General features: G+C 42.9%; 1 protein-coding gene across 1 annotated transcript; it reads right to left on the bottom strand.

Annotated features, from left to right (window-relative positions):
- Positions 1-159: 159 nt before the first annotated feature.
- Positions 160-22,986, bottom strand: LOC134790643 (multiple epidermal growth factor-like domains protein 8). Its single transcript, XM_063761502.1, has 22 exons — positions 22,477-22,986; positions 22,209-22,400; positions 20,934-21,160; positions 19,363-19,554; positions 19,116-19,215; positions 18,436-18,881; positions 17,986-18,150; positions 17,462-17,598; positions 17,004-17,237; positions 16,677-16,813; positions 16,362-16,584; positions 15,713-16,251; positions 12,619-15,349; positions 8,234-8,668; positions 7,844-8,008; positions 7,180-7,751; positions 6,031-6,279; positions 4,770-5,032; positions 4,026-4,273; positions 3,185-3,840; positions 2,724-2,881; positions 160-865 (listed from the first exon to the last, which is right to left on the bottom strand). Exons 1-22 carry the CDS (start codon positions 22,645-22,647, stop codon positions 739-741), a joined length of 8,367 nt encoding a protein of 2,788 aa, XP_063617572.1. The 5' UTR covers positions 22,648-22,986; the 3' UTR covers positions 160-738.
- Between the last annotated feature and the right edge of the window lie 241 nt (positions 22,987-23,227).

Below are 23,227 nucleotides of genomic sequence, written 5' to 3'. Positions count from 1 at the left end.
GTACCTATTACAACATAATTAATATCACGTATTTTTGTAAATAAATAACAAATTTAAATTACACATATAAATTGCGAATTTTCCATAACGAGGAAACCGATATCTTAACGCTTAATATTACAGAATAGTTTTTAGCTCCTACTTATAGTTACCAGATACAAACCGCGCCTTAATAATATTCTATATCGATTTTAAAATAAATGGTATTTAATTTATATTCAACAGTCAGGAACTTCGACGAAGCGACGCATCGAAGACACCGAGTCGGAGCTACCATACATCGATCTCATCACGCGACAGCGGGTGTTCATTTATTGCCCACCCGTGTCCTTCGTATGAATAATTACCAATTTAAGGTCCATTCGATCGTATCGACTCGTGCACTCCCGGAGGGTCCTCTCGGGTAGAGGTAGAGGACGGCACCGCTACGAAACCGCACGTACGGTTCAGAGTCGCTAGACGTACCGTACGACCGCTCGCCCGGCACGGCTACAGCTATAGGTATACGTATCACATCGTTAATTTAGGTCACACCGTCCTAAATCATGGTATCGTCAGAGAAACTCGAGCATAGAACCTTTTGACCATACTCTGAAATTCCATTCCCCTTAAATTATATAGCGATACCTCCGCACGGACTGGACCGGCACGGTCGCACGGCCGACCCGCCACAGGTCCGTGTTAGCGTCCGGGCCGGCACGGCTACAGGGTGGAGACGTACGGGCGCTCGGGCCAGGGCTAGGAGTGTCGCGGCGGCGGCGGGGGGTGGCGGGCGCGGCGCGCGCGCGGCGCCGGCGCGCGCGCCACCAGCACCAGCGACGACGCCAGCGCCAGCCGCACCGGCGCGCACGACCCGCCCGGCAACCTGCCCGACACAAATAACTAGGTTAATAGTAGCGTATGGAAAAATCTACAATTTTTTTGGGCTAGAATGGCTCTATGACATGGGTGTACCGCCGAAACAGGACGCCAAATGAGACGAGTAAAAAGTGTGTTCAGGATTTAAAGAAAAGTTTTTTTCTATCAAAAAGACTTCGTTTGTATTTCAAGTTATTTAGAAGCTCTCCCGGCCATCGTTGCTATAATGTGTATAGTAAACTTGCTAACTAGTAGCCAGGGGCCCGATTTTTTAATTTCGACCACTCGATTTCGTGTATGTCGTTAAATAATATCTCCACTACTAGGCATTTAAATTCTACTAACGTATGCGGAGCGAAATTTGGACAAAGTTTGTATATATAAAATATACAAACACAAAAATCTAAATAAAAAATATGTATTGCCAACGTAAAGTCAATATATCTGTCAATCAGTTCGGTAAGTCTCATAAAGATAGGGTGTTTAATTTTGTAATTATGGTAAATCAACAAGAACGCCGTCGTCAAACAGTATGTAATTTCTATAGTAGCCATCCCCTATGGCCGAAATCAAAGGTGGTGTGGAACATTTTGTGCAAATGGGTGAGAGTCGAAGCACTATTTACAATATTCTGGCGTCCTTTGCCTTGAAGAAAACCACTGCTAGAAAGCCTGGTTCTGGAAACTATTCCAGCTTGAGCAAGGTTTCTGAGAGAGCTCGATTAATGAAAATTACGGCCGGCCGTGTCGCAAAATCTTATAGAGAGCTCGGAAGAAAATTTAAAACAGACGGCAAAACTGTTAAAAAGTATCTTAAAAACATGGGCATCGATAAGCGATGTAGAAAAATTAAGCTCTGAAAACCAAGAAATCACTCAGAAAGTACGGCTGCGTAAATTAGTCAAAGAAATATTTTACGCTAAAAACAATGTCACTTGCGTTATGGATGACGAGTCATATTTCACGTTAGATGGAAACGAGTGGCAAGGCAATTACTATTTTGAGAACACCAATGGTCCAACCGATGAGAACGTGAAATATGTTGAGCATACAAAATTTCCTAAAAAAGTTTTGCTATGGCTTGCCATCAGTCGACGCGGAATGTCTAAGCCTGTATTCTTTGAGTCAGGTTTAGCTGTGAACGCCGACCGCTACATAGAGCGTTTTTTGCCATTAGTGCGGGATTTCGGAAATACGAGTCATAGAGGAGAAAATGTAGTGTTTTGGCTAGACTTAGCCTCGAGCCATTATTCCAATAAAACCCTTAGCAAAATGGCGGAGTTAAACATCCCATACGTACCGAAGACATCAAATCCACCTAATGTTCTGCAACTTCGCCCTATAGAAGATTTTTGGGCAAATCTAAAGAGGCGAGTATATTGCAATAATTTTCGTCCCAAAAATGTACATAGTTTGATTCGAAAAATAAAATCGGAGCTGAATAAAATGCCGACATCTGTGTTTTCGACAGCGATGGACAAAGTACAATAGAACTTCCGTAAAGCATCTCGCATGGGAGTAAACTATTTTTTACATTAAGCCTTGATATATACATTATTATAAGAACATAATTATTTAAAAAAAGATTGGTGTTTTTTTTATTTAAAACAATATTGAACTTTGTCCAAATTGCGTTCCGCATACGTTAATAGAATTGAAATCGAGTGTTCAATACCAATAGATTCCAAATTTCGATCGTTCGTATTTCAAAAACTAGCATTTCGCCGTTTTCCACCGACGAAACAACAACAGTGACGAAATCGAACGATCGAAATTCAAAAATCGGCCCCCAGTTGCATCCTTGCTAATGAGCTTCTTACATGGCGACCCTGCCATGGCCGCTCGTCGCTGTACCTTGCTACATACCTGACGAGCACGGAGGTGACGGCGGCGCGGCCGTCGCCGGTGGGCTCGATGGCGACGGGCCGCAGGTCGGGCGCGCGCCGCCGCTTGCCCGCGCCCGCGCCCGCGCCGTGCAGCACCACCGTCACAGCCGCGAATGGACGCTTCGCCATATGCAGCATCTAAAGAGCGAATAAACTCAATCAGTAGACTCCAAAAGACCATTGAGGTTTACGTGAAGTATCATGGCGCGACCATACATTGTCACTGCTAAAAGTGCCAATTCTGTTCAAACTTAGTAGGGTCAAAGTCCAGCTAGTTTAATTTCAGTAAACAACTCAAGTACATTTACGAAATATCTAATTATTTTGCTAATACTTCTAAATCGTTAAGAAATACACAAATGGAAGTCACTTGTCTTAAAAAAGCTGTTCAGAAATTCCATATCAGTCACTAATTACAAAGTATATCAAGTACAAACTCACCTCAACAACATGTCTCCTCCTCGCCCGGCGCACGTCCGCGGCCTGCTTCGCCTTCCACGCGACCACGCACGCCGCCAGGAACAGAAAGAAGCACGAAAAGAACACCGAGAAGAACACGAACAGATCGATGTGCAGTTGGTCTTGTCTGAAGAACACCAGGCCGAAGCTAGCGGCGCCGTCCTCAGAGTGACGCGCGCGGATTATCATGTAGAATTTAGTGTGTCCAAGTTCGTGGAATTTTTCAGGAAGCGTCAAAACGAGGCGGTTGCGCAGTTCGCGCACGCGCAACAAGATATTCTTCTTGTCAACAGTTATGTAAGTTGCAACATCCTTCGCCTTGTAATCCGCTAGCGTATACTCGGTCTTCTCATAATGCCAGGTCATGCGCGGCGATTCTTCAACGTTGTCGTCGAATGTCGGCATTTTGCGGTACGGTTCGTGCTTGTAATACGCCGGGTCGATCTCGACGACGTGGGCGCCGTACGTGCCGTTCACGGAGACGACGAAGGAGCTGTCGTTGGGGCTCAAGTAGAGGTCGACGGCGCCCTGCGTTACGTCCACGACCACTCGTATATCTACGTTCATGTATCTTGGATTTACGGCTACGAATACCGTCTGACCGGGGTAAAGCGGACGCGGCTTAATCTTGCATTCATCTAAAATAAAATAAAAAGTTTTTAATATGGTGATATTTATAGTCGTTTGAACTACCACTCACCCACAAATGGGTGTTCAATATCCAGGTTATACCGTGACTTAAGGAATTAGGTTTCCACATCTTACATGGCGACCCTGCCAAACTCCAAATAGAACAATATATAATTTTTAAAGATCTACTCACCGATGGACTTGCCGTCGAAGCACAGTTTATTTTCTATGTTGATGGTCTTGTAGCACTGGTGTCCGTTGCGCGGGTCGCCCATGTACAGGTCGCGGCACTTGACGCACTGGTACCGCCAGCACTCCTGCGCCGAGTTCTTGCTGGAGCTGGCGGTCTGGCACGACGCGTCGCTCTCTGTGTTGTTACCGCAGTTGCATTTCTCGCCTGTTACTGGGTCGCAAGTGTCGCCGTGACCGTGGCATTCGCAACTGTATGAAAAATGTTAAGTTAGTCTAGACAAAGCTTTGTAACCTCAGGCTCAAGGTGGGTCGATAAGACCGTTTTAATCCCACTAATTTCTTTGGACATGTTTATGACGAAGTTTTAGACAGGTTGATGATATATTTGGCTGTCAGATAGAAGTCCCTGACTGCTACCAAATCACCAGAACTATAATTGATATGTAGAAACACTGCAAAAAACATATGTCCAAAGATATTAGGCGTAACATTTTTTAATTTCAAACATTCTTAAAAATTTTTATCATCATTTAACCTCTAGCCGCCCATACGTCAAACCTTGCCAAGCAAAATGAAATTTTATTTTGTCAACACAAAGTTCAAATTAGAATGGAACAGGATACCTTTTTATAGGTCTCTGGGCGGCTAGAGGTTATACTTTTATTATAGCCAAAAATTATACATTTAGTTGTATACTTAGCAATAAAACATTCATTCATACTTTTACACATGAAAAAATACTTACGGTCGGCAAGGATCACTAAGGTTCTCCGATCCTCTAAAATATCCCTCTATACAGCGTTCGCAGCGCGGCCCATCCGTATTGTTCGCGCACCGCACGCAGCGCGCCTTCGCACTCTGGTAGTACTCGTCCAAGTCGCTGGTGTCGCGCTCCTCGCTCGTGCAGATGCTGGTGTGGCCGTGGCAGTACACCGAGCAAGGGATACACTGCCCGTTGTCGGTCGGATCGCCGACGAAGTTCGGCTTGCATTTCTCGCATTGGTTACCCTGAAGTAAAAGGTATAATTAGATAATGCCGTCAACTAGATTCTTACTCTTTATATTACAAGAGCGTTTCTTTTATTGTTTGCCTTTTTTATATATTGTGACCTTATTTGCCACTTTTGTGTTATTTCTAGTCAGGATCGCGAGCCAGATTTTCATCCTTATAGGAGAAAAAAAGTGTCCTAAAATGTCCATACATTTTTCGAACTTTCCTTTTTGTTACCGCCATACAAGTATATGGGGAAATGGTAACACAGTAGGAAAAAACTCTGGGACATTCTTTTAACCCATTAGGTTCGAAAGAGTTCGTGATTCTGAGTAGGAATAACACAAAAGTGGCAAAAAAGGTCACAATATGTAAAAACGCTCACAAAACGATTTTTTTTTCAATTGTAATTCCTAGCAAAAATTGCAAGACTAAGTCAACAGATAAGTACCTGATCTTGGTGACCTTGACGTGAAACGTGTGACGTGACGTGACCACTGGCACTGGACGGTGCAGTTGTCACGTCACACGTCTGTCACTCACCATGGTGTTGTTGTGGCACTCGATACACTTGTCGAGCTTGTCGGGCTTCTCGCAGTGCGCGAGACCGTTGCACTGGCACTGGATGGTGCAGTTGTCACGTCACACGTCTGTCACTCACCATGGTGTTGTTGTGGCACTCGATACACTTGTCGAGCTTGTCCGGCCCCTCGCAGTGCGCGTGCCCGTTGCACTGGCACTGGATGGTGCAGTTGTCACCTCACACGTCTGTCACTCACCATGGTGTTGTTGTGGCACTCGATACACTTGTCGAGCTTGTCAGGCCCCTCGCAGTGCGCGTGCCCGTTGCACTGGCACTGGATGGTGCAGTTGTCACGTCACACGTCTGTCACTCACCATGGTGTTGTTGTGGCACTCGATACACTTGTCGAGCTTGTCAGGCCCCTCGCAGTGCGCGTGCCCGTTGCATTGGCACTGGATGGTGCAGTTGTCACGTCACACGTCTGTCACTCACCATGGTGTTGTTGTGGCACTCGATACACTTGTCGAGCTTGTCGGGCCCCTCGCAGTGCGCGTGCCCGTTGCACTGGCACTGTATGGTGCAGTTGGCGCCGACGTAGCCGAAGTCGCAGCGGCACACGTCGGGCTGCACGCAGGCGCCGCGCACGCAGCCCTGCGCGCACACCGCCGTGCAGCCGTCGGGGCCGCGCTTGTGGCCCGCGCCGCACTCGCATACGTAGCCCGCTGGTAGGTCACGGCACACCTATGCACAAGAAGGGATATTGATGATGCAACGAATGCATATTTATTTAAGAAAATATTAAGAACATTTAAAATACATGAACATGCAGTGCTAAATATATTTTCACCACACCAGCTCGGAAAGGCTTACTTTGCACTTCAAAAACTGATAAGTTGCATTTTGTTCACATGTGAGGCAAATTAAGTAATCAAATGCAAATTTGCGTTGTTTTCTTATGTTTGCTGGTAGAATTGACTTTTAAATGATGATTTTGGATGATAAATATTTAATAACATTCATTTGGATTTAATTTGGTTTGATTTTGTTTAATATTTTACATTTAATATTTGCTTCGGGTTGGTGTGGTGAAAAATTTTGTATTTCACTTGGGGGCAAATTTGTTTAACCCTCGTGCTTTGAAACCCTCGCAACGCTCAAGATTCCATTTTTCGAACTTTGGTTTGGTTCAATTTTGGAATCTTTCGCTTGCTCGGGTATCAATATTAGCACGAGCGGTTAAACAACAACTTTGCCCCCTTGTAAAACAAATAACTATTTTTAAATTAAAAAGTTATTGTAATAAAACGGTATCTGCATAATAATTCTATGACTAGTGTAGTATTAGTGTTTAGTCTCTTGACTCCATTGCTATTGTTTTAATTTAAACTGTCCCTAATCATAAAATACCAAAGTTTTAAAATTATGGTGTCTAATAAAGAACTAGAGTCAATCTAAGCTTACATTGCACCTACTTTGACAGAACTCGCCGTGGAAGAGTCACTACTTATAAACGTCATATTTACATAGTTTGATACTTAATTTTGATATTTCCATATTTCTTAGCAAATACCATGCAGAGTAGCTTGGGCTGACTCTATTTTAGTTAATAAGTAGTTAGCGAAAAAATAATGTGTCACGTACCTCAGAATCTGCTTTACACTGGTGATGATTATTCTCACACTCATTTTCGGGTGGGCAACGCGTGTAGTGCCAGGAGAACGTGTCGATAGTTTCGTTCAACTGATGCGCAGTCGTGTAGACCGCCGCGCACGTCGTCCGCGTCGAGTATTCGAGCGGCGAGTCGATCGAGCCCTCCGTGCACACCCCTTCGCCGTTGGCGCCCTCTATAGCACACCAGCCGCAGTGCGAATGGTGGAGACACTCCGTGCACTGCTCGAATGTATCGCAAGGCGCTGGGCATTTGTTTTTTTCGGCTTTGGTTAGAACGAGCCCGCAGACACCGCCTGCGCAGTATACTGGTTGGTATGCAGGCGATATACATTTCCCCAAGTATGTCGCCCAGTGGCATTCCGCGAAGCCGCCCTCAGCGCCGTCGGAGCTCAGACACGATTGGCAGTCGGTGTATGCATGACAACGGCCGGGGCACTCTTCTCTAGTTCTTGGGCGGATGCTGGTGCGACCTTGCTCTTCTATTGCGGCGCAAGTCCAGTTGAACAACTCTGTTGGTTCCTCTGAAATTCTTGTCATTTGTCCTACAACAGATCGATTGGTCAGACTTCATCTACATTGTGAATCTTACAATATAATATGGAAAGTACACTTCAATTTGTAATGTATGACCTACCTTCTCTGGTAGCATGGCGCGTCCATGTGCACTGGTTGTTGACGCATTTCTCGCAGTCAGATGCCACGCATCTGTGCTCCGGACACTGGCCGACGTCGCTGATGTAGGTGGTCCCAGCGTTGCACTTTATACTGGTACACGACTCGTCCGTAGGAACGCATTCACCTGTACAAGAAGTTGGATTTTAGGAATACTTCGAAAAAGACGAATAAAAATGTCAACTTCCGTAGCAGGCTGAAAATCTTTTTATCGAGAATTCTACTATTTGCCCGATACAGTTTTTTTACCACTTTTCCGAATTTTCCGATACGATTTGGTAGGGTTGCTTGTAAAACAAAGCCAAAAACGGCTATTTAAAGGTCTAACGATGGTAAACTATTAAATACGCACCAACAGCAGCGGCACAGGATTCGCACCACCGGCAGGCCGGTTTCTCTTCAGGATACAGCGGCCAAGCGGCCAGGCAGGACGCGCACGTAGTAAAGTTCTCGCAAGCGCGCCTAGCAACAAGCTCCATATCGCACGCTTCCCCAGAATTCGTCGACACCCTATCACTGCTCTCGCACCCGGGCTTGTTCACAGAGAAGCATTTAGTGTAGTTTCCGGAACTACAAAAGCTACAGCCCATATGGCTGCGGCATTCCAGCTTGCTCGCGCTCCAGAGGGAGCAGAGGTCTTCGGGGAGGGATATGCGGGTGACTTGGCAGTGTGCGCTGCCGGTCCAGCCGCCGATGATGTAGATGTAGCCGTCGTTCTCGGATTCCATGTCGATGGCCATCGCGTGGGCTATGGTCGGCGGTGGTGGGTGGCCGACGATACTGATGCCTAAAAGAAGAAAATACAAATTTGGTAACTATTAGGGATGTACCGACTAGTCGCCGACTAGTCGGGAAAGCCGACTATCCGGCCACATTTGTAGTCGGCGATTAGTCGGCGACTAGTCGGCAAAAATGGCCGATTAGTCGGCACTTTATTAGTGAAAGAAAAACAGAAAAAAAAGAAATCAAAAGTCAATATTTACCATATGTTTTATGTTTATTTTACTAAAATATCTATTCAGGGTGCATACGAAAACTTTTGTTCGTAATATAATTGACCGTTTGATCGTTATCATATGTTGGTAGGCTGGTGTTTTCCTCTACAGGTCGATCTCAACTGATTCTCGTGTAATTTCATGTGCAAGTTCGATAGTAATTTTTTTTATTATTATTCAGTTCTTGTTTTTTTAATGGTGGAGGCATGAGGAACTTTTAATGTTATTGCAAAATTTAGAGACTTAGTCAGGGCACGTTGCTCGTAAAGACGCTTACCACAGGGGATAGGTTACGATTACGTACGGGAAATAGAGTGTAATATGGCGATTAGCCAGTTTTAGTGTTTAGCAGTAACGCTTTGGTTTACTGCGACATAAACGCGTATTGCTTGTGTCAGCGCAACCTAACGTGTATATATAGGCAGGCATTTAGAGAATATACGTTCTTATACTATCACACATAACGTGTTTCAATACATACTCCCTGCTACCGCACGAAACAACATAACAAGTCCTATCTTGTTATTTGATGGCGACCCAGACCAGCGAACCAACGAACTAATACTCAAGAAAGAAGAAAAAATCTACCAAGACTACAACCCAGATAACCAATCACACTTTCAACGCAAGAATCCACGCAGTCAGAACCAACCACCATTAAGAACCAAGAAAAAAGAAGAACCACCCAACATCAAAAAACGGAAACCAAGTTAAGAAGAGAAATCAAGAAGAGCGAAGATCGAAGAGCGTTGTCCAGGGTTTCCCGGCTCGCAAACCAAGAGGTGTCCAGGGTTATCCCGGCCCACCATAATCATCGGAAGCAGAGCCAGCCAGCCATATGAAGCGTCAAGCGAGTGCCACGTGGAGGTGCCAGCTCGCCAGGCCGCGTCAACAGCTGCCAAGAATGCCGGTCGCGAACTCGCACCGGACCGGACGAAGACGAAGCCGAGGACGGCCAGCCACGCAGCAATAGGATGTAAATCCTACGTGTAATTTAGTATTTTATTTAATTTTCTCTAAAAGCCAGCATTTTTTTTTCCAATTCAGTAGCAGTCATATTTAAATCATTCATAATTATTAAAGGTTGTCGCTAAACTCAATTTCGTTTCGAGCATAAATAATTTTCATAAGAAGTCATAATATAATATAAAAATTAAGTGTCGAATAGTGTCCTCAATTATGTATGTTGCAATTTGCAGCGCGTACCACACGTTGTGCGCACGTCGACAGAAAACTTAACTAGGCCGCGAGATTTTGCCGCGAGTTAGAATATTTTAATAAGCGATGAATGAAATTTGATACATCGCATAACGATTAAGTAATAAACAACTCAATTCAATAAAATTATTTAATTGTTTTTGAGTAATGATTAGCTACGTGTCGGACTGATCACCTGATATACAGCGAAAGTTTGATTTATTACATTTTTTTTTTTGAATTTTGGAAGTTAAATAATAGTGTTTATTTTATAAAAAACCTTACAGTACGGTACAAGTTTGAGAAGTTTTAAGGAGTTTAATAGGCACATTCGTACAATGTGACCTTATAGCTAGAGCACTAGTCCTTCGTACTTGATCATAGTGTGATATACAGTATCCTCCGTGAAAGTTGTAGGAGACTTTTAAGTCTTAATGTATTTGTGTCTCTAGGTACAGGCAGAGCCGTACAGCCTGGCCTGATATGCCGCTATTATTGTGTTTTAGGGTGACCATGCCCTCGGGTAGCCAATCCCGCGTGTAGTTATGAAGTTCGGGTACGCACGGGAGCGTAGCCCATGATGTATTGATTATAGGGTGACCATGCCCTGGGTAACCATTCCCACTAATTATGTTAGGAGCTTAGGACTCCGTCTCAATACGGCATTAGTTATTTTTATTACGAGATTTGTAGAGTACCGTAACTATTAGGGTGGTTCAAAAAACATTTTTTTTTTCCTACGGGGCACCCCCTTATTTTGTTACACTTATTATGCTGATAAAATACACCAAGTTTCGTAATTTTATCTCAACTACAAGGGGGTGCTACAACACTTTGAAATTTTTCAAAGTTGTATGAAATAAAAAAAAAAAAAAGTTTTTATTATTCAGAATTTTATTTAAGTATCTGGTTTCACACTATTTGCACATGTGATTTATAAGTTTTTAAGTAGAAAATCATTTTTATTTCTATTTTTTATAATTTTTCAAAAGTAAGATTTTTTGAATTTCGCCTAAAATAGTCATAAAAACTAGAAATAAAATTTTTTTTTACTTAATAACTTTTAAATCACACTTTCAAATAATGTGAAAACCACTACTTACATAAAAAACTAAAAATAAAATAAAAATCTTACTTTCGAAAAATTATAAAAAATAGAAATAAAAATGTTTTTCTAATTAAAAACTTATAAATCACATGTGCAAATAGTGTGAAACCAGATACTTAAATAAAATTCTGAATAATAAATACTTTTTTTTTTTGGATATCATACAACTTTGAAAAATTTCAAAGTGTTGTAGCACCCCCTTGTAGTTGAGATAAGATTACAAAACTTGGCGTATTTTGTCAACATAACAAGTGTAACAAAATGAGGGGGTGCCGCTTCTTCTAACTAGAGTTTGAATTTTTCCCATACAAACGTGAACCACCCTAGTAACTATAAACAGTTAAAGTTGAAGAATAAATGTTTTAAGGTTGAATAGTAAATGTTTTAAAGATGAAGAATAGGTAAATGTTTTAAAGAAGAAGATTTATATCTGACGAGAAAAGAATTGAATTAATATTTTAACGTTTGAGAGATGTTAACATTTTAAGTGAAGATAATATTTTCTTATTAAAAGATAACGATATTTTTTTTACAAGGACTACGATATTAATACGATACATAAAATCAAGCTATATAAAGATTGTTTGCATTACCTATATAATTTATTAATATTTTTTTTTATTGATTTCAGAAAAAATTGTAAACAAGTAACATGCGTTTAAATTTTTTCTTCTGCCACCCCTGCGGTGAAAGGAACTTTCGGGGAAGGTGTAATATGGCGATTAGCCAGTTTTAGTGTTTAGCAGTAACGCTTTGGTTTACTGCGACATAAACGCGTATTGCTTGTGTCAGCGCAACCTAACGTGTATATATAGGCAGGCATTTAGAGAATATACGTTCTTATACTATCACACATAAGGTGTTTGACTTCTACTCCCATCACCCGCTCGAAACCATATACATAACTACTACTATCCTGTTATTTGAAGAGCCTTGGAAATACCTCCTACAAGCTGTACTGACGGTCTGCTCAGGATCGCAAAATAAAAGAAAGCTAGAAATTGAACGAGGATTCTTGCGATATATCTTTGAACCTGTAGAGAACATCTTTTAGTCAAGCTAAATTATGATGAATAGCGCAACCAAAGGAGCAAAACTATTGTTTTTCCTCTGAACTTATACGAAACTAATGATCTGGCCGACTAGCCGACTAGTCGGCCGACTAATCGGCCATTCGAGCGCCGATTAGTCGGCTAGTCGGCCAAATAAATAATCGGTACATCACTAGTAACTATCAAAGAATATACTTACGTAATTAAACTATAGACCAAAAATAAATATTGATAGCATTTTTTGCACGCAACTAATAGGTATTTATGTTGGCACAACAGATAATGAACTTTCTAAATGCCTGAGAAATTACCTATTCTGGCTTTTTTGGCATGAGTTGCAAACCACATGAGCCTAAATAAACATAATTAAATGAACTTTACTAACCTTTGACAAGCCTGACCCACTGGTTGCAACTATACATGTAGGCGATGAGGGAGTCAGATCTGTGGTCAGGGTCGCTGCGACCGCCAAACACGACCATGTACTCGTTGGTTGTCACGGCCGAGTGCAGGTACGCCGGCTGCGGTAGGTCGTGGTAATGATTCCGGCGGGGGAAGTTCGGCAGCTCGCTCCATTTCTTAGTTGGGTAGTGGAGCGCAAACAGTTTGTTAGAAAGCGATGTCCCGTTGTAAGAATACAATATCCCCCCGTAAACGTACAAGCTCTGCGACGGCGCGTGATACACTGTGCTGTGTCCTATAATACCGGTCGGCTTAGAACCCCCGCAATTCAATTTTATCCATTTATCATTATCAAGATCGAATTCCCAGATATCGGTCATCATCCCCTCCTCTAAAGAGAATCCACCGATAAGCACTAGACTTTCGTAATCTTGGTACTTCTGAAGCGTCAGGGTGTGGCCTGCGAGGGGAGGCGGTTGTTTCTCTTTGTTATTAATGATATTCCATCTCTGGTCTTTTAGGCTGAACTGCCAGAAATCTCCTAGTGTCTTATTCTGACCGTTCTTTTCTTGTAAACTGAGTCCACCGTAAATGTAAATGTTCTGTTTAGAATGATAAATTTCTGACGCGTGGAAGTAACGACCTTCGGGCATTTTAGCGTCGGGGGTCGCCTCGACGGTAACTTGCATCCAAGTGTTATTCTTTGTATCAAAAAATCTGATATCGTTCAGCGGTCCGTGCGACAGCGAGTATCCTCCAAACATCCACAGCCCTCGTCTATCTGCTACTAAACTGTGCCCGAATCTGGGCAAAGTCTTTCTAAGATGATCTAATCCGTCGGACAAATATTCAGAATTGAAAAGTTCCGTAAACACGAGTTGCGTTTTGTCGAGTTTAATAGAACAGTCGTCGCCGCCGTAACCTTCGTTACAGAGGCAGCGGCCGTAGCTGGTATCACATGTTCCGGCGTCGTGAGCCAAGCTGCAGTTGTTTCGACAAATGTCCACTTCGCAATCGGGCCCACCGAAACCTTCGCGGCAGACGCAGTGGCCCTTGGTGCACACTCTCGGCCACGGGCAGTAGAGACCGCACGCTAACGATTTGTAGACGCCTTCAAATCCTTGCTCCACCTGTCCCTGTTTGTAATGGACCGTTAGGTTCCCGCTACGTGCTTCCACGATGCCTGACGATGCTCCATTGCAGAAAACTCCGAGCAACTGACTCTGCTGGTTATTGCTCATATCCGGCACACCTCCGAGCCCATCGTACACGTATACGGCGTTTTCATCACAAGGTACGTTCAGCGTAGAAGAATTTATAGTAAACTGGATTATCGCATCTTTGATGTCCCCAGCTGATATAATCCATAGACATTCTTTCGAAGGGCCTATGATCTTAATGTCCGGGTCACTTTTATAGGAACCTATACCTTCAGTCTGCGACGCGTTGAGCATTCCCCTGGGCTCGCATTGATAGTAGCATTTTCCGCCGTGCCGGGGATCACCGTAAAACTTTGGTTTGCAGCGCTCACAGTTCTGTCCTTCTGTGTTGTCCTTGCAGATGCACTCGCCGGTGGCGACGTCGCAGAAGCCGCGCGTCTCGTCGCCGTGGTCATTGCAGTCGCAGCGGCGGCAGCCCTGGCCCGTGGTGGCGTTGCCGTGGCTGCCGGGCTTGCACGACTCGCAGAACTTCCCCTCCGTCCAGTCCTGGCACTCGTCGCAGCGGCCGACGCCGGTGCGACACGTCGAATGATTGTGACAGCCGCAATTGATGGAGCAATCGGCGCCCGTCCAGCCTAAATCGCAGTGGCATTTGTAGTGCGGCGCCCCGAGACAGTACCCGTGGATGCAGTTGTTGTAGCAGGTCTGCACGCAGCTCTTGCGGCCGTCGCCGCTGTAGCCCTGCTTGCACTTGCACGTGTAGGAGCCGTGCGTGTTGTTGCAGACGGCGTGCTCGTGGCAGTCGTGCAGCTTGAGGCCGCACTCGTCCACGTCGGGACACTGCGCGTAGGCCCAGCCGGCGTCGGCGGCCGACACGTTGAGCAGCGACGCGCAGTCGGCGTGCGCGCGCGTGAAGTCGCCCTCCGTGCACGCGCCCGTGATCGGGTTCTCGTGCGAGTGGCACCAGCCGCAACCCATGGACCGGAGACAGGTGGAGCACTGCGTGTGCGCCTGGCAGGACTTGCACTGGCCGGCTTTGCGCACGCTGTCGTCGGCGGCGGGCGCGGAGGAGGCGCGGTCGAGCCACTCGCGACACAGCCCGAACTGGTACTCGCTGGTGTAGACGCTGAAGCTGAAGCACTGGCGCGTGGCCTCGCACCAGACGCAGCGGCCGCGCTCGTCGAGGCAGTGCTCGCAGGCGAGGCGCGTGCGGCAGGGCGCGGGGCACTCGCTGGGCTCGACGACGGCGCCGCCGGCGCGGCCGCGGCGTGCGCAGCGCGCCTCGTCCGCCCACCACTCGCAGTAGTTGCCGGCGACGCAGCGCTCGCAGCTGATGTAGTTGGAGCAGTTGGGGCAGGCGGCGGGCTGCAGGGTGAGGTAGCGCCAGGCGCCGGCCTCGGCGGCGCACACGGCGCGCTCGTCGGCGGCGCGCGGCTCGCACTTGTTGGTGAGCTCGCACCAGCCGCACGCCGCGTCCGCGAGACACAGCAGGCAGTTGTCGTAGTTCTGGCACTGCCCGTCCGAGTACGGCTCCAGGAACTCGAATGTAAATACCTACAAAAACGATAGCACGTTAATAAAAACAAGTCGATGCAAGTTTATAACATAGTATATGTGGACAATTTCGGTTATTAAAACAGCTTTATGATACCATACCATATTGTCAATGAAGTATTACCATAAATACCCCCTGTATTCCATCTATCCTATATTTGATCAAATGTGCAATGCGTCTTATTCTCTCACTAAGAAAAATGTGACATTGAACCAAGAAATTGGACAGGTGGAATACCACAACCTTAGGTATGCTGACGATATAATCGGAAACCGGAACTGAGTTCAATTTTACTCATACAAAGTTGTACAAACACACCAGAACACTTACTTGCAAAAAAAATAGAAACAAATAATAAATACCTTAGCAGTTTCCGTCGTTTTATTATGTAGCAGTTCCATCTTGGCATGATGATGAGAAGGATACAGTCCCGTATGTAACGTATCGTTAGCGTGCATGTCGACAGCGAGTCTGCCGGGGAACAGCGACGGCCAGTCGACGATAGAACAGGCGGCCGGCTGGGCCGTTAAGTTGGCTATAGATTCTGTCTTGGGCCCGAGCGCGAGCGATATGTTCGAATAGCCGGCGCATACATGAAGGGTCTCTCCCGTTCCGTTCCAGTGCTGAGGAATACGCAGCCAACCTCTCAGCCGCGCTTCGCTTGACCCGGTAAATATATGATTGCTTCCCCCGCCGGTGGCCCAGTCGACGGTAGTCGCGTTGACGACCGACACCCCGTCGGGATGGTTCCAGTCGGCCGGCTGCTGGTATCGGAGGAACGTGAGACCGGGTCGTTTATCTAAATCTTTGCATTCCTCAGGAGTAGTCACTTCGGTGCCGGTGGTGCCCCACCAGCCTGGGTTTTGCGAAGGAGTGTCTTCACCGCAAACACCGTAGTTATCTGTAAATACATAAATGAATGATTATACTACTGTTAAGAAAATATCTAAGAAGCTTCTGACCTCCGCCCTTCATATTGTTTTGGAGTTGTGGCACTCGACAGTAACGTACCGTCCTTGTGGTGGCAGCGCGCGTTCTGCACACACCAGCTGCACTGGTGCAGCCCTAGTTTGGTGCTGACGGACGGCAGCGGAGCCCGGGAGCCCGCGCGGCCGGGCGGCGGGCCGTGAATGAGGCACGAGTGGCACTCGCCCAGCGCTGGGCAGATGCCGCCGCAGCGGATGGATTGTAAATTAGTTGTGCAGTTTGAGCCGATCGTTCTGCCGTAACAAGTCTGTAACAAGTATATTGTCATTGTTGCTGCCTATCAGCGTGACATCACAGAACAGATCACATAACAGAGTAACTATGTATAGAAGTACATACATCGTCTGCAGAGCACCAGCCACACTCGGGGTCCGCGAGGCACTCCGGCTGACTCTGATGCCGCGGACACGCTGACTCGGGGTCGTTGTTGCTGATGCCTGCTTGCCAGCTTGGTACCACGTATGCTAGCAGATCACCTATAACAAGTTATTGTTGGTCAGACTTAGTGATCAGTTTGTTTAGTGATCTTAGTGCTTTCTAAAAAATCCAAGTGAGACAAGACAAGTAAGAAATCCTTTGTAGATTCAGTTCACCTTTGTGTATATTTTATACAATAATGGGATAATAGATACCTACACTAAATTGTATACATTTTGTCATGTTTACCATTGACATTCCCATGATATCCTCCAGCGATGAGTAACGTTGAAGGCGGTTTCAAAGCTGCCGCATGTGCAAACACGCCCTGCCGTTTAGGGTAGAACTCGCGAGGGCTGCCCAAGACCTCCAGAGGTATCCACGCGTGGCAGCCCAGGTGGTACAGATACATTTGACCGTCATAGCATATCTCCTCTTTGTTGTGCCGATGTGAGTAACCGCCGAAAACTACCAGGTAATTTCCTGCAATTTAATTCTTATTAAAATAACAAAAGTTTATAAGAAAATATGGTAAATATAAGTACAATCAATGAGTAGTTGCCTCTATCGTTTACTATACACGATTCATATCAGACGGTAATCAACGCTCCAACTCCATCTAGTTGATGTAAATCGAACATTAGTCGGCATTGACCGCTAAGTTTTCCCAAGCCTCACGTTCTGAAAAAATCTTATTGTAATATTACCGATTATTGTCGATGTGTGAAATGCTCGTTCCCTCGGTACGTATGTGTCCCTTAAATGCGCCCTGGGATAGTGTATTTCGCTCCAATGCCGATTATCAATATCAAACGCAAACATTCTATCGGTCAGTTTTGAAAATCTGGAAGATGCAAAAGTAAATTTAATATGTTACATGCCAAAATTAATTAGTATTTATTAATATGAAGTTATTAAATTGAGTATTGAGCAAGCAACCACTTTGCTACGTAGTTTTCATTTTGCACATCTAGTATCAAGTAGCGGTACTGATAAATCCGCTACTTGACGCTAGATGTCGACTACGAAAATAATAAGCGTTTGGTAAAAAAACTGATGTATGGAGTGAGCACTCTATGCTTAAGTACTTATTTCTCTATGCTACTGTATCTGTATAACAACAACACACCTAACAGACTATTGATAGATCTTATCTCGTTGGAATAAGGTATATGAATCACCAATTAACTGTGATAACTATAGTACAGCTACTAAAGTTGTCAACACTCACCTCGCCACACTAGCGACAACGCCTCCATATACTAAGATGGAGTTGGAGTACGAATGATACACGGCAGTGTGCGCAACTACTCGCACATCAAGCTCCTTGCCGCCGCGGACTTGCACCTTCTCCCAACTCTCCGTACTTGGCTCACTTAGTTTTATCTTATACATACTGAAAAGGAAGCGGAAGGTAATGTTAGATATAACACTATACACTATGAATATCAAGGACTCTCATTGAGATGATTCTAGCAAGGTTGAACTTGAACAACGTTATTTCTCTTTGGGCTTCATCACCTTGAATTTTGTCTTGTAATTCAAATTAGATTATAAATGCTAATTATCTCAATCGATTAGCCAAGGTCAAATATAAACAAGGTTTGACTATCTGCAGTCATTGTCACTAGATCGTGCAAGTTATCCTTTTAGATAAATCGCAGGATGCCAAAATACTCACGTTGAAGAAAATTCTCCATCTACCGTACTACCTCCAAAAAGATACAGTTCATCCTTAACAGCAGTTAGAGTATGTCTAGTTAATCCAGGAGGCAAGAATGAAGAATTCACAGCTCTCAGTGTCCATATATTGGTCTCAGCGTCGTACAGCCATAGCTCCGAAGACAAACTACCGTCTGATAGCTTCCCACCATACAAAACAAAACCAGTAGAAAAAGGGCAGGCAGAGTGCCCGTATCTCGGCTCGGGTTTTGTATCATTAGACTTCATAATAGCATTCGAAAAGTCCGGCTTGTCAGTAAAATGTAAATAACTCTCGGAATACGGTGTTGGTGAATGAGAATACATTAGAGGTAATGTGGTTTTGTCATGGTGGGATACCGAGGATAAAAGTAAATTAAATAATGAACTCCTATTGCCTATCTGCCAGCTGCCATCTGTATTGCCCTGTGGAAAGAAATATGTTTTATTTATTCGTACAGACGACTTACAAAAAGTGATTTGTTTCACTGTTGTTACAATGGAATGTGAAATAATTATAACTGGTACTGAATTTTTCATGAATTACCTCTCTTTGTTATGATAATTTTTAGGTCAACGTCGCAAATGTCGTAATAACACAGTTATTTGCTGTTAGTTAGTTACAGTGTATAAATACTGGTTAATAAAATAAATAGTTACCTTTGTAAAGAGAGTCAAAAATGACTGATCTATTTCCTCATTAGTTGGATATCTACGTAATACTTTTCCATTTTCATCATACCATTGACTAGTTGAGAACCTGTAAAAAGTTCATGAGTATAACTAAGCAAAATCTGTCGTTGCAATTTGAAACTAATTGCTTTATAATAAGGTCTATGTTTGAACAGATAATATTGCTCAAACTCTTTATCTCAACTAAATACAAAAGACAATAACATAGACTCACTTATAAACTTCTAATAAGCCTAAAACTTTATTCAGATCATATCCTCCAAATACGTATAGAGAGTCCGTGTGGTTGACGTATACAGCGGAGTGAGCCGCGCGGCGTGTCATGCCGCTCTCCGAGCGAGACAGCCAGTGCCAACTGTTGCCGACCTTGTCGTTCTTCTTCAAGGAACAAGACTCGCCGGAAAATCTGAAAATTGTAGCGGTTATTGCAATATTAAATTGCCTTGGCCTTCCTATATAATGAGTGGCTGACATTGATAATGAAGCAGGAAATATGGAAAGGAATTATAATGACCAACTTGACTGTTGATTACATTCGGATGTAGTGTTGACAATTGTATAAAATATTTTTCTCTCAAAATTTATAATACCTATGTATAGTATTTATTGTAAGATGTGCAGGTAAAACTTATAAGGACGATTCCAACGAGCACAGTTACGAGAATGGGAGTAAGCATGAACACTTTCCATGTCCACCATCAGTATAAGTATGTTACTTTAGCCTAAAATGGTACTGTCACAAGCTTTGGTGACAAATCAATAAATAAATAAAAATACAAGCAAACAGCAAGTAAAAACTAAATCAAATTATGAACAATGGTTGTACACTTACGATTTATTTTCATTTTCAAGAATATAAAGCATAGCTACACCACTGTTTATCAAAACACAATAGAAGAAAGATGGAATAAATCAACAACTTCCTAATTATATTTATGCCTACACTACTGTTGTGCAGTCATCAATTTAGAACCTCGTCATATTAACTATTCTAACAACTATCATCGCCTTACTACATGAGTCACTAACACGACAATCATACTACTATTACTTTAGTGACTAATATGATTATACTGTGCTACTAATATTAGTAATGCAATGGGTTAAGGCCGAAATTTAAAAATGGTCTCCACTTCGCTGGCCCAATATTACAGGGTTCTATGTTTCACTTTTATCGAACTGAAATTTGAACATTGTCATAGTGTCATTAAGTCGAATTTCAGCTATCTTGAAAATGTAACATAGAACCCTGTAATATTGGGCCAGCGACTTGTGTTAAATAGGTCATCAGAAAAAAGGAAATTTATTGACTATAAAACTTGAATCCCAAGCTCCACAAGGACTGCAGGCAGGTTCTTCAACATATTTTCATCCTTTGAACGCCACGACTACTATATACAAACAGCAACACTCCTAACTGTACATTGGTGGACCTCATTACAAAAGGCATAACATCCACCGATGTACAGTTAACAGTGTGAGCATGTGAGATGGTACAATGCGCTAATGTAAACTTTATAGTAATACATAGGTGTTAATATTATATTGTAATTGTGCGCGTCTGCAGTAGCGGTCGAAGAGTTAAAGTGCCAATTTAAAACAACAAGATTTATGATATTTTATGTATGTTTGCTTAAAAGGCAGAGCCTTGCCACTTCACCTAACTATGTACACATTATCAAAGGGCTGCAAGTGCATCTCACTGCAGCACCCATAAAACTTATTGTCGTGCTGTGTTAATTATCAAAGTATGTTCTACTGTGATTATATTAAAAACAATCTTACCCTTTCTTGCACAAGCATCTATCTCCTTTGCACTGTCCATTATTTGAGCATTGATTAGGACAGAGCTGCAAGCTGCAGTCCTGCCCGCCGCGGGTGCCAAAACAGAAGCACTTGTGCTGCACACACAACCCGTGGCCGGTGCAGTTGTTGGGGCAGTCATGTATGGCATATGTTGCTCGGAAACCATCAAGAACATAATTGGTGTCGCTATACAGCAATATTAACATCTGCAACATAGACACATGTAGATGTAATTTTTCAAATAGATTAAATGATTGTTAAACATGACTTGTTTCATGTCAGCAAAGTACTATTATTATGTAGTTCTTTAGTTTAAATCATTATAGCTGTAACTTTGAGGAGAACCATGATAAAAAAAATTACTATATTTATTAATCTAGTATCCTATTTGTTTTTTTTTATAAATACAATAAAAGTATACATTTTGCTTGTTGCACAGTTTGGCCTTCTTAGGTGATCAGATCTTTTTAGGCTATCTTATAAGCCTGACAGTTAGAACATATACCAATGTTTATGTAAGTATATATTATTATCTATTACAACAGATTTATGCATGAAATTAAGTTATTGGACTTTAGTCCATCATTAGAACCAATTTATGTTTTGTGAAATAAAGTTTAAGTATGAAATGTATCCTAAAATTATGTTTTTATTATCTTCTTTAAAAACTAAATGTTTGAAAAAAAAAAGACTTACATGAAAAAAAGTAAATATATTTTATTTATATACTAGACAACATTGAGGAGCATTGTGGTTCAGGTTTTTCCACTTGCAAGCCGGTACCAAATACCGGTATATTTTTCATACAATTTAACCGGTATTCAATTTCGGTATCTTGGTTGTTTATAGTGTATATTTTTTCACTTAATTTAGCTAATCTGATCAATCATTATCCTTACCTAAATACTATTCTATAATATCAAAGAAATAATGTGATAGCTATGAGATATTTAGATTTTTAGTTATACCGGTAAAGGTCCCTGCTTGCAAGAGGCAACATCAAGAAAAAATATACTGTCAGGCAGATTAGCAAGTGGTATTTTCTGCCCCAAACAAATTTAATGTTGTTTATATTCCTAAGTATGAAAACTTGTTCTATTCACTTTGTTTGAGGTCACAATAAAGTGTATATCAAATTAAATTTGTGTTAATGACATTTTAATCACATGAATGAAACTGATTAAGTAAAGGTGTAAAATAAACATGATCCTCATAGCTCCAGCTTAAGTTATAACATGGTGGAAAATTACTTACAAATCCACTTGAGGCAGTCACATTTTGAGGTTCAGTTTTTCCACTAAAGCTTCCAAGTAATGGTGCATCAAATGAGTCTCCATCATACACAAAGACATAGTCATAAGAACATTCTGTGCCCATACGCAGAAAACTCAATGTTATGAACTGACTTTTATTAGCTGCCTTGATAAGCCATTCACAATGGGAGTCCTATAAGAAAACAATGATTAATGTGTGCTGTAGTGAAATGTTGAAGTATTGAACTTCCATGGTGAGAGTGACTGACTTGGGTGTAGTTAGAGTCGGTGGGCCCGTCGGTGATGACGCCGCTGGGCTCGGTGAAGACCCTGCGCGTCTTGTCGCAGGGCGCCGAGGACGCGGCGCACAGCACGGCCAGGCAGATCCAACTCACGACGACTAAGCCTACTCCCTTCTCCCGATTCCGTGGGAAAAACATGCCTCTTCCGATTTGCCGCAAAACATAAGTCAACCATCAAAGCCATATAATCGTGAATTCGCAACTAATATCACTAAATGTAAAATAAACAAGCACTCATTTATCGTAATAGATGACATCTACTTCAAGGCTAACCACTTTAAAAGATGAATGCCACAATGACTCCTGAGATCTTTGATTTGATTGAATAAACCTAATATTTCCGCATTATTCTGACTTCGAATAATAAATGTATATTGTTTGCTTGCACTTTCTAATGTGTTTTTTCGTAAAAACAAACAATTCACGAATCTCACAGTCAGTTTTGACATTTGTTTGACGTTTGAGGATTGCCATTAGTTTTTTTTAATGTCATCGTTAGGAAGACTGTACAGAAACAAACAGCCAAACATAAATAATTTAATAAACTTTAAACAGTGATTCAGCATAAATATTACACTAATTTAAATTTTTGGGAGGATACATAATGAAATTTGAATCTATATTTTAGTCAGTCAGAGCATCAGTCAGGTCAGAAGGTCTACCGCGAATACCGAGGTTCGCAAATTGCGGACATCTTTCTCTGTCACTCTAATTACAC

This window comes from Cydia splendana, chromosome 5, assembly GCF_910591565.1.
Source record: "Cydia splendana chromosome 5, ilCydSple1.2, whole genome shotgun sequence".
In the NCBI taxonomy this organism is placed as follows: Eukaryota; Metazoa; Arthropoda; class Insecta; order Lepidoptera; family Tortricidae; genus Cydia; species Cydia splendana.
Note: the sequence above shows the minus strand (reverse complement) of the source record. Positions and strands in the feature narration are given on the sequence as shown.

Coding starts and splice junctions, on each gene's coding strand:
- LOC134790643 (XM_063761502.1), bottom strand. CDS start 22,647: ATGTTTTTCCCACGGAATCGGGAGAAGGGAGTAGGCTTAGTCGTCGTG. Junction 22,401..22,476: donor CCGACTCTAACTACACCCAA/GTCAGTCACTCT, acceptor GTTTTCTTATAG/GACTCCCATTGTGAATGGCT. Junction 16,585..16,676: donor GCTGGTGCTCTGCAGACGAT/GTATGTACTTCT, acceptor TACTTGTTACAG/ACTTGTTACGGCAGAACGAT.